Below are 15,489 nucleotides of genomic sequence, written 5' to 3'. Positions count from 1 at the left end.
TCACGCAGCTTCCACCCTCGCCGTTCGATGACGTTCTACGTCACACCTGCGGTAACTCAGGACGTTCTACGTCCGCCGCTTATGAACGTGGGTGGCGCTGATGAACACTCTCAAGGTTAGGTTACTTGTAAACATAAATACCCCCGAAAGCAGGAGGTTTGACAGCCGTCGCCGTAGCTCAGAGCCAGAGCACCGGACGCGTAATTCGGAGATCGTGGGTTCGGATCCCACCGGCGGCACGTGATTGTTCTTTCTTCTGCTTTTCTAATCAATTAGCTTTAAGCGATAACATATTCAGAAATATTCTAAATTGATCAACACCACAAAATAAATCAATTAAAAAACTTCCCCTGTGCCCCTTGGTTTCTGTGGCTGTTGGCTTCTGTCATATTTAAAACAAGCCCCTTCCCTTGTTTGCTTAATTACTTATCTAAGTTGCTTATTGAGTAGTTATGCTTGACAGATTAAGCAATACTGCGGTCCGTCTTGACGACAGGTAAATATTTTTATGTTTCTAAAGGGGGGTTAGCAAACGCAGCCTAAGAGGACTTTTCGATATCTATTTGAAGACTCGTCTAGAGCTATGCGATGTTTGTCAGCACCACATCATTCCATATGTTGCTTTTGTGGAAGCCGCTTTTCACTGGCGTAAATTAACTGTCTGAAATATTGGTTACGACAAAAGGAAACCTGCAGTAATTCTCTTACCCTCGTGGACTCTTCAGCCGCTCTGTGAGAGAAAGAGTGGAGCTGACGTTGGTGGGCGCCTTGTGAATTTCGAATAGGTGGAGTGAGTGCGCGTGCCGTATGATCGCAGAACACACAGCACCAATTTAAATGTTTAGCATTCAGCACGCATCAAAACGGGAAAGGCGCACCCGGTATTTGATCTGGAGTTCCTTGCTGAGTAGCCAAGCGCCCTCACCACTGAACGACCGCAGAGGGCGATCAGAATTAGAAAAAATTATCTTTGAAAAATGGATGAAGAAGATGCGAGAAGGCACTTCATCCTTCCGTGCGTTAATACACATTGTCTGCAATAGCCTCGTCTACAAGACACGGTTTAAATTGTCCTAGTCATCGTCTTCGTAAGCAGATCTCGCGGTTCGATGACTCCTTGTTCAACAAGGACCTGCATAGGAGCGCACATGTGCGAGCGTCTTCTCTGCGCCTTTTTCGGCGTGTCAGTGCGTCATTTTACATTCGTGATCTTGATTACAGGTACCAGCACCGCCGCACACTGCGGGCAGTTGTGGAGGCTGCGCTAGCTGCCCGTCATCGGAAGCCGACGGCTCCGAGTAACAGAGAGCCCACGAACGCACCCCAGCCTTTCCACGTGTACCTCCTTGTCTACGCGATGGGCTGCGCGGCGTCGGGTGTGGCTCTGCTCTGCGAGTTACTGCAACACGCGCTTGCCGTAGCGCCGGGGAACCGCATAACATTTTCGTGCAGCCGCGTTTGCAGAACAGAAGCACGAACGAGCCCGTCTTAAAGACGACCCAATTCATCTGCAAAGAACAAAAATAAAACAGGAAAAAAAAAGTGACCCACTTCTACACGACGGGACTCAGTTGACGTAGGCATTCCCTCCTACCAAACCCTTCCGCGCCCCAATGACATGCTGGCAGCGGAACATCACTGGTTTCATAGTTTAATTTTAAGAATTACGCACAATTTCTATTGGTAATTATGGTATTGCGCAAAAAAACGGGCCAACTTGGCACCGGTTATCCCACATGCACTCATGAGCGCAATACTTCAATAATTTGATACATTCGTGAGCACTTTTGGCAAAAGAAATACTGAGTTACTGAAAGTCAGTAACGAGCTGTACACTTCGAGTAAAGATACCAGCAAGCTACAAGCGGCGTGCCTCGATGCCGACCTCGGCCACGACGCGGCAGGCCACCAGCTGCTACCAACGAGCTACCATTGAGGCTACGAACCAGCGAACGAAGAATTTCATTGCGTGACTTTGTGTTTTTCAAGTGTCAAAGTCAAATATTATTGCGAGAAGCATGCTGGACGGGGAAGAACACGTAGAATGCGCAGTCCTTGAGCGAAAGCATGATGTGGTTATCACCGAGACCTGCTTACGCAAAGAGACGCAGGACACTGACTGAATACCAGCCTGCTTATACCATAGCAGAAAAAATGCAGAAATGCTACTAGGAGGCATGTAGCAAATAGATTTCGTTGTATGGTGCCTTTCTTTATTCTTGAAACACTGAATTATATTGAAACTGTGCCCGTATGGATCAAGGTTAAGCTGAATAATCGATCTATATACATTGGTGGTGTTTGTAGGGCTGCGAACTCTCCCGTTAATGTACTTGAAAGTCTGAAAACGTTTATGGATATAAAGGTGGAGCCAAATGTCACTTTTCGTTGAGACTACTACTTTCCAGAAAATGAGGGAAGTTGTCATTCACGTGGTGTAACAAATCACAAGCTCTGAACAACAGCTTGCACTTTCGTTTTCCTTAAATTTATTACAGATTGTGAAGGATTATGCTAGTATTTACACACACGACTTGCTCTGTCCTCAATCTTGCCTTTGTTTCTTTTAAGATGGCTCCCTCCCTGCGTGGCTGGGAAGTCAGCGATGATTTGTCGGATTTCAAGATGCTAATAAAACATTTCAATATGAATTCAAAGATTACCTTTTTTATTACTGCAAAAACAACTAAACGACTTGGCTACTGATTATGCTCGTACTCAGGTATGTCTTGAGGGGTCATTGCATATATTCATTGAGTTATATGAAGGTTAAACCCGGTACTAACGTACCCTTCGAGTATTTCTCACAACCGGTTATGTTAAGTATCTAGCGGAATATTTCCAGACGCGTTAAGAAAAATACAACACGAATCCCTGGGTAACTCGAGAAATTGTAGAAGGGAAGCCCAAACTAAAGCTACAGGATATGGCTTGCTGGTGGGTAAGTTACACGGTAAGGCTTGAGTTATTAAGCTGAACATAGTATTTCGATTACAGAAGATACTTGTATCAACTTCATATAAGATAATATGCAATCTGCGTTCGTTTCTCATTAGGCATCCCTACCTCCTTTCAGTCAATGAAGCAGCTAGCCGAAAATGTCACTGTGTATGAGTAATGTCGAACGGCATAACATGGTATCAAGAGAAATTTCCGGGCGCGATTGTCTATTACCACCTTGAGATTCCTCTTTACAACAAGATAAGAGTGGTTTTAGTTTTATGGAGCGTCCCGAAGCGACTCAGACTACAAGGAATGTCGTAGTGAAGGGCTCCGCAAATGTTGACCAGCTGGGGTTCTTTAACGTGCACTGACATATCGCCGAACACAAGCGGAGAGCACAACGTAAGGAGACGAACAGAGCGCTATTTAGCGATCGCATTCACAGCGGCCGTTGTGCCCCATCCCTTAGTAATCGTCTGGTGTGCGGAAATGAATGTTGAGGTGTTCAATGGGAAAGGGTAACTCTACGCTCCTTTGAGCAACATTGCTAAAATGTTTGTCGTCATTATGAGGTCATCAATTGTAGCAGCAGAATGCAGGAGTCTCATTTCAATTAGAAATATGCAAGCTTAATTTCTGCAATAGAGGTCTGGAAAGACCTTACGAAACAAAATAGAACTTGCAGGCGAAACTACGCTCGTGACCAGAATAAATGCAGGTGCTGCAGTTAGGCCTTTTACATCGGGCCGCAGCTTGTTTTTTTCTTGTTTTTTTAGTTGGCGCGAATTATCAAGAGGTCCATGGTTCGGGCAACTATCCAAGCACGGAAAACCGGCATTGGAGGGGAAGGCGTGCTCTTAGTTTATTTATGTTAATTTACGGTTGCGTGTAACTAAAGGAAACACTATCAACACTAGGCAACAGGCACATTTGAAGGCAGTAGACTGGACAGCCGCGACCGTAACTCAGTTGGTAGAGCACTGTTCGGGATATGCGTACGTCGCGTGTTGGGATCCTCGAGAAGATTGTCGTTAACCTGTTCTCTAGTTTGTCATAAATTACATTACGTTTAAAAAACTATTTAGTGACCGTCGGCACATCAGTTCAATGCGTTAGCAGCCGAACATTCGTTATATCTGAGGTTAACACACTAAGTTCGTTGCAGGCGATGTACAGATACAGAAATTCGTTGTATCCGAGGTGGCATACGTAGCCGAGGTAACACATGAATGTTCTCTATAGCAAAGGTGGCATACATGGTTCGTTATATTTTTGGAAGCACTCTGCATTTCTTGTTGTAGTATGGTAAGATCGACGAATGACCAAAAATGTTTTTAGTAGTAGTTACTTTCAATTGACAATAGTAAAAGCAAAGAAACCCGAAAAACTTATTTTATTCCTATCAATAAATGTTCATAACACACAACCGAATATTTTAGTTTTTCCGTTCCCAAATTTAATTCGCGATCAGCCTGACAGAAGCAATGTCCTGACTGCTATGCTTTGCGGTCTAAGTTATACTTGGAGCTATATTTACGCCCTTCCGCAGTGACAGCTATGAAATAAAATTTCTAAAAATATGTGCGGTGTGCAGCAGTTTGCTTTTATATCCGGAAGATAGATTGCATGCAATTTCATCCTTGTTGACGGACTTCGACGGAGTAAGGCTCTTTTTAGAATGTGTTCTGGATCAATACTCCAATCGGTTCTGTAGTGTACTCACCGTCGGTGGGGCTTCGGGAATATTATAGGATTTTTCTTCGTGAAAGAAATCGAAAAGTACACAAAAAGGGACAAGCTGCAGTGCTGTTTCACCTGCTTATATACTATACCGGTTCTTCAGGTTGATTTAAAACTCAGGTAATCCTCCTAACATTCGCGTTACAGAGTTGTTAGACGGGTAAAAACGTATTTATCCTCCTGTTCCAGCCCCAGAGACGAGAGGTCCTAAACAATACTTCGATTTGAGCTAGTTGGTTGTAGCATGACATGTTTACGCAAAAAGCGTAAAGTCCTGTCGTGTTGTGTGCGTTGTATTCGTCTTGTGGCGCCAGTACGCTTTTTACGTAAACATGTCAACTCCTAAACACTTCTTTAGGGCTTCTGGAAATGGATTTCTCGATGTTATTTTGCACAAGTTCGCAGGAAGGCGCACGTCAGATTCTGGGGTGTGTTATTCCACCGTCTAAATCTCAGTCAGCTGCAGCGCGAAACAACCAATCATCCAATAAAACGTAAACGTTGATACTGATTTCTCGTGTCTACACGATTGATGATGGTTGTTCGGTGAATTCACTTGCAACCACCGCACAGGCCAGTGATAACCATTGTAGCAATCAACTAGGAACGCAAACAGCATGTTTCTCTACACAGTAACGTAAAGAGAAAGCTAGGACGTGATGACATTCAAATGAGATCATGTACCGATTCGTTAACGAGATATTTAATTATCTTTTAGTCCTCAGTCATTAAAGCTTCATTTACCGGCGCATGAAAGCGTCTTAACGTTACTAACAAAAAAAGATGGGCTAGTTGGTGGTTTTGATTCAGTGGATAAAATATGGGTTACTGGCGCTAAAAAGATGAGCAACAGAGAAAAGATATTGACGGGACACTCGCTAGACATCAACTGATGCTTATTAGATATGTAGGTGAGAGACACACAATGCGCATCTACGCATGCTCGAGAAAAAACGAAAGTTTCCCATAACAGCTGTAACACCGCAACCGCTGATACACAGGACAAACAAAACCAAAATATACAACACTATAAAAGCGCGTTCTTATTGCCAGGTAAGCCAGTATATTTTTTGTCGCGAGGGCTATTGAAGGGATGCTCGCGTACTCGCCTCGTGCATTTTCAATACAAAAAGCCTTAAATATATCTCTGCATACCTGCTTGCCGAGCCGCTTCAGTACTCGATTGCTGTGATGATGATGTCCTGAGGCTTAATGGATTTCCTCTCTGTCCGATACGTCTTTCTTTGTTCTGGGGCACTTCGGCTCTCTAAAGTGCTGCAAGGCGAAAGCGTGTCCTGGCGCACTCTTTGGTTTTATTTTCTCATAATTTATTTTATTTTACCCATGTTTCTTTTATTTTTATTTTTATTTTATGCTTTTAATTGTGTTTCTCTTCTTATTGTTATTTTTATTTCTTTTATCTTTTTTATGAAACCCATGCATTCAATAGATGCGCCTATATTCATGCTCAAACCCCTAGATTTCGCGGCGGACATTCTATCCGTTTACCAGACGCTCGGCATTCCTGTTTTAGCATCTTCTGAAGCAGTGCCTTTAGCTCTTTCCTGTTGTTTCGCCTCATGATGTATACAGGTAGCTCTTTCTATTGCTTTTAATTTTAAAGTTTCTTTAGTGAGCTCCCACTGCTGCCATATTCTCATATTTCTATCCCATATTTCATAGTTCGGTTATAAAATTCATACTGAAGTAGCATGTCATTTAACTTCCACATTTCCCACAAAAACTGTTTCCATTCTTAACGATCCCTATGCTGCATTGAACTAAACAATGCTCAGAAAATGATACCGGCACTACTCCATAACTAATGAACTGAGGTACGGTAAGTACAGATGCATAAATGCGACCTAGCCGTGCATGACTTCAGTCCTCGAATCGTGTGCACTTTACAGCACGCGCTCCTTCGAGACACTCTTCCACATCCTCTACGTTGCAGTTCTCGATCATTTGAAACATCACTTCAGTGCTTTTATCTCGGAAACCGCGTACGCTTGTCTTATCGCGCCCGCTACGGACACAGTTGTGATCGCCCGTAACAGTGAGCTTTCTGTCCGTGCGAAGCCGGTTTTCGACATTTTCAAAAAATGCGTCTCGGCCATCAACCGCATTAGGCCGTTGATTAGGCCCGTACAAGCAAACAATACTCCAGCCGGTGTCGCTCAGCGAAAAAGCGACACATATCGACCCGACATGCACGAATGATGACCGTGTACCTCTAGCCCCGGCAACTTCTTAACAAAAAGAACACAACCAGCCGATGTGCCCACAGCATGGCTAACGACGGCAAAATATCTAGACGTGAAGCGTCGCGTCATGCTCCCGGTCTCTTCTTCGCCGTCAACTTTAGTCGCCTGAACAGCCAGTACATCAATATCTTCCTCCGTTATAAGTCGGCACAGCTGGCTTTGTTTTCTTTTACCTGCCAGACCTCTAACGTTTAGGGTGGCGACTTTGAACGGCGATGCAGAGGCCATTTTTACATAGGAAGAAGAGACCGAAAGCACGGTGCTTACCGCCTGCGTCTAGCATGTCGCTAGACTTTGCCTTCGCCGCCGGTATCATCCGGCGCGAGCACTTGCCCATGGTTAGGAGGCGCCTTGTCGCCGCCACGCTTGTCAAACGGAACCTTTGGACGCCGCCGTAGACTGGATCGTCGTGCTTGAGGCGCTTTTGCACGTGGTTCCTCGACACTGGGCTCTGCTGACTTGCCCCCGTCGGGCTTGGTCTGGGCCTGCGGATGCTTCGTCGGGGTAGTGACGCCGGTAGTCATGCGGGCGTCGGCCTTCTCGTCCTGGTCCTCGCTGGCCGCCTTTGATTCCACGTCCACGGGCACTGGCGGGTTGGTTACATCTTTTGGCACCTCCAGACGCGTCAAAGCTGGGTCGCTAGTTGGCGACCCGCTCGCCTGTGCGACCGTCGTGTCGGCGTTGCTCCTCGCAACAGCTGGCGGAACCCCCACCCCCTCGATTTTGCCCGCGTTGTCAGCACCGCTCGCTGCTTCCTCCGCTTCAACTAGGTCCATGAGTTCTGCGGAGTAGCTCGCCGCTACGCACCCTGTAGCCAACGCGTAGGTGCGAACGCAGTCAGCCTACGAGTGGCCATAGCGCCGGCACTTCGAGCACCTGGGCTCCTTGCAATCGCCGCGAACGTGCCCCGTGCCGCCGCAGCGCAGACACTGCATCGGCCGCCCGGGGCTCCACCACGACAGCCAACTCGCCAGCGACTCTAACCTGCTGGGGCAGGTCGCTCACCTTCATGCCTGGCTTTATCTTTAGGATCACGGTCCTCTTGGTGGACCCCTTCTCCTTCATACCGGCGACGCGCCAACGCTCCTGGGTGGCCTCGGTAACGTTGCCGAACGCCGCGAATGCCGTGCGCATGTCCTCGTCGGTGACGCCCTGTTGCATCCACTGCAGGCGCAACTTTACTTCGTGGTCTTCCAGGGTCGAAGACGATGAAGAGGCGTCCCTTCACGTCGAGCTCCTTCAAGGCGGCCAGTTTCTTTGCGGCATCCGCACTAATGAACGTAACCGCCCACAAGTGGTTTATCTGGTACGCCCCCAACGCCACAACATCGGGGAGCGCACCAACGTTGGCTAGGGCATCTCGGAAGTCCTCGAACCTGTATGGTCTCCTGAACCTGTACCGTATTTAAAACGACACGACCGGTGGGCAGGGAGAGGTTGAACGATCTCGTATTCCATATCTTCGTCGCTCGTAAACATGTTTTCGCGGCCAGCAACGGCTGCTATCGCCGTTCCGTGGGAGCGCATGATCCTGCGACCATCCGCTTTAGCGTCAAGAAGTAGAATCCAAAAGCTAGAGCTAATCGAAGAAAAAAAGAGTACTAATATACTGTATAATTATACGCATCATTCTAGCCATGAAAAGGGAACCCAGTAGAGTTATTCGTATTGCTATCTCAAAGAAAAAAACGCAGCACTGCTTTCTTGTTCATCTCAAGTTCAAGAATAGTAGCACAGGTAACTGTGAGGATCTGTGGGAGATTGCAGGTCTTATTTTAAACAAACACAAAAGTACAAACAATAAACGAGGCGGCTTTTATAGGAAAGGATACCAATTTCATTATGAGAGTGAAAAAGGGAAAGAAACAAGAGAGCAAGGCAACAACGCACGGGCAAAACACACGGGGGAACAGAACAAAGTGCTTACGAAAAATACAGGAGAAAAAATAACTGCTGTCAGTGCCTTCTCAATGTTTATCAAGATATCAGTCGCTGTGCGTTTGATAATGCACGGAATTATAATTTCCGATTTCTAATAACGCGTGCAAAAAGCACATAAATGCCACGATACACTTCGTTGTCATACGTGATCTCTTAGGGGCTTCGCGCATCGAAGCAAAGCCGCGCAGGCGCACAGGGGCCCGGGGGAGAAGCGCTGCGTTCAAAGGGCAAGGCATCGCGCCGAACGGGTGGTGGCGTCATCCCTTCCATTACGGTGCGGTTCGGGTGTCCACCGGGATGGCAGAGAATTACTGCGCCATTTCCTTTCCTCAAAAAACCTTGCGTTCAAACGGCAAGGCATCGCGCTGAACGGGTGGTGGCGTTCCTCCCTTCCTGTACGGTGCGGTTCGGGTGTCCACCGAGATGACATTAGGCCCGTAAACATTTCATGCTTACTCTACTCTCGGTTACGGGAGAGGCAGAGATTTTTTTTCTTTTCTCTTATCTTTGAACACTCTTCTATCTGCACGTGGCAGCGGTGGTGGCTCGGCTTGAGCCAGTCGGCAAGCCCGTGCACTTATCCACACAACAGGCTACGCGAGCGTTCTTCTTCGGAACTGCCCCCCAGCGATACATCTGGTCCACCGACGACATTCTCGCATTCATTTTAAGGCGGAAGCCTTTAAAAAAAAATATCTGCCTCTCCCGTAACCGAGAATAGAGTAAGCATGAAATGTTTACGGGCCTAATGTCATCTCGGTGGACACCCGAACCGCACCGTACAGGAAGGGAGGAACGCCACCACCCGTTCAGCGCGATGCCTTGCCGTTTGAACGCAAGGTTTTTTGAGGAAAGGAAATGGCGCAGTAATTCTCTGCCATCCCGGTGGACACCCGAACCGCACCGTAATGGAAGGGATGAACGCCACCACCCGTTCGGCGCGATGCCTTGCCCTTTGAACGCAGCGCTTCTCCCCCGGGCCCCTGTGCGCCTGCGCGGCTTTGCTTCGATGCGCGAAGCCCCTAAAAGGTCACGTATGACAACGAAGTGTATCGTGGCATTTATGTGCTTTTTGCACGCGTTATTAGAAATTGGAAATTATAATTCCGTGCATTATCAAACGCACAGCGACTGATATCTTGATAAACATTGAGAAGGCACTGACAGCAGTTATTTTTTGTGACTCCTTTGGAGACCAACCGACGCTTGCATGCCGGTCGCGTAGGAGGGCTTAGAGAGTCTCGTTAAATCTCGTTAAGTCTCGTACGGTGCCCGGATGTTCTCGTTTCAGTGCCCGGATGAGTGGATTTCAGTGCCCGGATGATGGCTCTCGGTCTCGGCGTGACGTCACCACAGTGCCGACAACGGGGGCTAAAAGCATTTCATGCTTAAAAACGCTATCGGGGAGCACTGGTGAGGGCAAAGGGCAGAAGACGCAGTTGCAGGGGAAGCACCAACGAAACGGCCCTTGGTTTAGAAAACCCCCGTGCTGAAAGAAACGACATTAATGAAATAGAATGGAGAGGTGTTTTAACAACGGACATCGATCGCATCAAAGCAGCCTTTTTCGAGCATTATCAGGCGCTCTTCGCATCGATCCGGTAGATGCTAGCACATCTAAGGAGGTGTTTCTAGCCGAGATACCGCGTCTTGACTACGAAACAAAAGACAAATTATAGCAAGATTTAACGCAAGGGTAAGTGGAGCTAGCAATAGGCTCTCTAAACCCCGGTAAGTCGCCTGGACCGGACAGGTTCAGTCGAAAGACGTTGTTATATGGTATGAAACGCGGTCGAAAGAGGTTGTTATATACTATGAAACGCAATAGCAGTGATATCTAATCGCAATATTTAATTTTGATCACTTCACGCTCTACTTTTCTACAGAAGGAAAGAGAGAGTTACGAGTTTTTTTTTCTAATCTCTACTCAAGGGCGTTCAGAAATCAGAACACAAGGCGATAACGGGCTCCCTTGCAAGAGGGGTTGGGCTCCTTAACCGGAACAGCCTAGGGAAGGGCACTTTGGACGGGACTACTACTTGCTCACACGAGCATATTCCCGCGTAATCCGCGTTGCGCTCCGTGATACGAGACCTATCAACTCGGTGGTCAATGCTCGTTCATTTCCAGAAAAAAAATTGGAATGGGATACGTCCTTTCTATGTGGAGTCATTGACAAAAGTTTGAGGGATGCGAATTCGCGGAAAAACTTTACAGCCGAGTGATTAGGCGCAAAATGCCTGTGAAAGGCATAGAAGCGTGAAGAGGCATGTGCATTATTTCTGGTAGAAGAATATCATTTGACTAGAAGGCGAGACAACGTGGAAATTAATTTTTTTTTCGCGAACCTGTGTCCCGCGAACTTCTGTCCATGACTTTACATTCTTAGCTTCAATCATTCTGCGTTAGTCCTCTTTTCGCATCGATCTCTCACCAGAAGTTCCTACTTAGTTTACTTTTTGCCTCACTTTCAAGCGCCGCGGCATTAGATATGGGAATGGGCATGTTTAGATAAGAGAATCAGTATGGAAAGGAGGGTTCGCAGTAACGTTATTAACATAGTTGACTGTGCCCGGCAAGCTATCTCCCTCTTATATTATCGGCCGCCTGTCTGTAATCCCGTGCCCCCTGTTCCGAACGAATTTTTTTAATAATGACCTACTAGAGTGACAGCATACCGCGATACTCTACTACGATGGTTTATGGTTTTATGGGGTTTAACGTCCCAAAGCGACTGAGGCTATGAGAGACGCCGTAGTGAAGGGCTCCGGAAATTTCGACCACCTGGGGTTCTTTAACGTGCACTGACATCGCACAGTACACGGGCCTCTAGAATTTCTCCTCCAAAGAAATTCCAGCCGCCGCGGCCGGGATCGAACCCGCGTCTTTCGGGTCAGCAGCCGAGCACCATAGCCACTGAGCCACCGCGGCGGCTGATACTCTACTACGAGTCTTTATTTCACTTATTTTGGTAATTTACTTTAGTTTTGTATTTGGCTTTGAAATCCAAAGCCGCATACCACACGTACATAATTTTATTCAGCATTCAGTTACAATATCTTGCATATAATAATGCGATGGTGCAGGATGGTGGTGCAGTTGTTGTGATAGCATTCGTAGTCCTCAATATCGAAAAATAGAACAGTGTTTTGCCACGGCCACTGGATCAGATCAAGGCACAGAATCTTCTAATCTCGGCAAGCATGAACGTTATTTTGTCATGACTCTGCCTTTCCCGTCATGCTTTTTGCTCACAATAAATTCCTCTTCAGTAAAACTTCAGCAGGAGAAGTCTGTTCTAGACATGCGCGTCAGCTACGCGATGAAACTGGCGAGAAGTGTCAGACACCAGTGACGCCACCTCAAAGCAACGAAAAGGCATGTGACCGATGCGCAGTTCAGCACACCTGTCTAGTCCGGACACCGTAAATTCTGCAACCGTAAACGCAGTGCACAACATCCTGACAGGCTACAGTCACAATGGTTTCGGTGCTGAGAACTGCATTCCCCTAAAGCGTGCTGGTGTTTACTTGTAAGAGGCTGCTCCGGCGGATGAAGTCTGCGTAGAAAGAATAGATTGGTTTGGTTTGGTTTATGGGGTTTAAGTTCCCAAAGCGACTCAGGCTATGAGAGACGCCGTAGTGAAGGGCTCGGGAAATTTTGACCACGTGGGGTTCCTTAAGTGCACTGATATCGCAAAGTATACAGGCCTCTAGAATTTTTGCCTCCGTCGAAATTCAACCCCCGCGGCCGGAATCGAACCCGTTTCTTTCAGGTCAGCAGCCGAGCACCATAGCCACTGAGCCACCGCGGCGGCGTAAGAAGTGATTGAAAACAATGTTTGGGAAGAGACGAAGAATTCGGTTGAAGTACCAAATATGCATGGGATTTCGCACAGGAGATAGCGAAGAAAATCAAAGCTAAGTCATTGCTTTCTGCCCCGCCACCCTCCCCCGCCCCCGCCCCATCCCCCCCTCCCTCCCCGCCAAAAAAAAAAAACGGAGCAAGCTAGCAGGAGACACCACCCAATTAGGAGAGCCTGCGACGTATGCCACAGCCCCGAATACGCACAGCACAAAGTTAGCGTAGTGAATCGGAAACCGTGGAAGTGGTATCTTCATTGGCATGCGCAAAACGGGAATGAGCGTGAAAGAACGCCTTGAAGGAAATTTCGAAAACAGTAGAACGCTCATCGTTGTGAACTTTGCCAGCATACTGAAATCCTTTAAATTCGCTACTGTTCAGACAAGACAGTTTATCCCCACAAACTTCATTGTGCTGGAAGTTCTACAAGCCATCCGTATACAAAGAAGCAGATATGACTTTGCGGCATTCTTCTCTAGGGCTGACTGCGCGCTAGATAAGACTCTTATATCAATGTGAAAAAGTGTATCAAAGTTACCGTGCTTCTTTCGATTGTTTTGATAGGACGCTTCTTTTCTAGGTTAAGACGCATGCGTGCATTCCCGTGGATTAGTATTTTACTGCGAAGTTTTCTATTAAGGAAGCCAGTTCTGCGTTGAGCGCAAGTATATCAGCTACTTCCAGACTAAGACCCACTTCAGAATTACGCTTAGTAGTCACGTGCTTTAAGCAAAAAAAAAAAAATACCTGGATCCCTTCTCAGGGTGAATGTTTGTTTCTCCGAAATGTGGACGTTGAAACTGCAAGGTGTTCCGGGAGCTGTCAACAGCCACGCTGTCGCTATTAATGGCAAGATCTACTCCTTCGACATCACCAGCTCTGAAGAGAACTTCGTCGCCGTGCACATTTTCTGCCCTGCGCGCTACCGCTGGCACCTTGAGAGGACGCAGCCGCTACCCCGCGATAGGCCGGTTCTGTTTTTAGACTTTAACGTTGGAGCCTACGGCGACTGTGCGTACGTGTACGGTTTTGGGGGACTGGCCCAACGACTGGCCTCGCATGGCAACCTTTACCGCTTCGATACCAGCACAAAGACGTGGAGCCGTCCTGAGGTGTGCGGTGATGAGCCGAGGTATATCTGCCACGTTGCGTGCATGATGCGGAACCGCATGTACATCATCGGCAGCGTGCAGGTAGGTAATACGTTGCACTTCCTTGACCTGGATACCTACAAGTGGCATCGAGTTCACACAACTGGAGACGTTCCAGCGTGCCCGCCTTTTAATTCGGGCTGTGCCATTGGTAGCCGGATTTATGTTTTTGGAAGCGCGCCTGGCAGCAACTCTGTGTATTACCTGGACACTGTGAACTTGACCTGGGTGCGCCCGCACGTAGAAGGCGTAGCTCCAGCGCTGCGCTTCAATCATAGCGTCTTCGCGTACAATGGAGAGATGTACATCTTTGGAGGTTACAACAGGGAGCAGCGCGCACTCTTTGCAGACCTGCACAAGTACGACCCAGGGAGGTCTCGCTGGACGCAAGTGAGGCCAAGACGGTCGGGCCCTTGTGCCAGAGTGGTCCAGGCCTGCTGTGTGATTGGGGACCGGGCGTTTCTGTTTCGCGGCCGCACATCGACGCGCATCACAGAAGGTCAGTCGCCTCCACGAGATCGGCACCTCGTCGCGCACCACCTGTTCGCCCAAGTGGCATTGACTGATCTGCACGCGCTAGACTTTGCACCCACATTGGAGACGTTGTGCCTTGCGGCGGTCATAGATGCCCGTTTGGATATCGGCGACGTGGCGCCGACCGTAAAGGAGACTTATAAAGCCATGACAGGTGAAGACAACAGATAAGCCCTGTGTTTGTCTACGAGAAGACATTGCAACTGTGTGTGACAAAACCATTTAGACGGTGCCTCGGCAAGATGCATATCATGTGTGAATAAAACTTCTGTTCACCTGTCTAGCCACGAAATGGCCTATTTTAATTCATCACTGAGCAAGCTAGTTGCTTTTTTGTGCTTCGCTGATATTATTAATCCGAGAGCATTATATAGCTGTGTTGCGTCAGCAAAATGTGTCCGCAATTTCATCCGCACGTTTACGTCATTCTTTTAAGATAAATGTGTGATTGTGACAGATAGTGTGGGATAAAATCTCGGGACCAGTGTGCCAACAAACTGTATATTTTACTGACAGACAAGAATAACGGTTTCCTCGAAAGTTTAATTTTTCCACAAGTTTGCGTTCATGTGTTCACTTTGCCTTTCTGTTATTCAGTTCCTTGCTCGTTTTGGCTCAAGCTGCCCCGTGCTCGTTGTTATGATTGCGTAGTTATGTCTCAGCTTTCGCTTCGTTTTGTTATTCTTCTTAGGAATGTTTTCGTTTAGTTATCTTTTTCGTTTGACTTTATGATACGTTTTCGTTCCTGTTAACTTTTACTTTTGACTTCACGTTTTGTTTTTAGCTGCTCTGGATAGTGGTTTCATTTTATGTCTATTGTCACTGTTTTCTTGTTTTAAACTGGTCTTAGGTTCTGCTCACTGGGCCTGCTGCGTGTTGAATTCCTGACGTACACCGCCAAAGGTTTGATAAGGCTATTGATGGACGGTGTTTTGATGTGACGATTTCTTTGCTTCGTTCGCTGTTCATGTTTTCTGGTGTCACGTGAGTCCTTGCTGACGTTTAAAAAGCTGCTCGTTCCTCTCAATAAATTGTTGCTAGTTCGGCACCTA

The 15,489-nt window shown here is 47.2% G+C and overlaps 1 protein-coding gene across 1 annotated transcript; it reads left to right on the top strand.

Annotated features, from left to right (window-relative positions):
• Positions 1-13,537: 13,537 nt before the first annotated feature.
• LOC149339027 (kelch domain-containing protein 3-like) lies at positions 13,538-14,608 on the top strand. The gene has a single exon (XM_089550860.1). It carries the CDS (start codon positions 13,538-13,540, stop codon positions 14,606-14,608), a length of 1,071 nt encoding a protein of 356 aa, XP_089406986.1.
• Positions 14,609-15,489: the final 881 nt, after the last annotated feature.

Source organism: Amblyomma mixtum, chromosome 6 (genome assembly GCF_055824585.1).
Source record: "Amblyomma mixtum isolate Tamu chromosome 6, ASM5582458v1, whole genome shotgun sequence".
Taxonomy (NCBI): domain Eukaryota; kingdom Metazoa; phylum Arthropoda; class Arachnida; order Ixodida; family Ixodidae; genus Amblyomma; species Amblyomma mixtum.
This window is presented reverse-complemented; position numbering and strand designations above follow the sequence as displayed.

What these genes read in the sequence shown, in the direction of transcription:
- LOC149339027 (XM_089550860.1), top strand. Translation starts at nt 13,538, where the DNA reads ATGTGGACGTTGAAACTGCAAGGTGTTCCGGGAGCTGTCAACAGCCAC.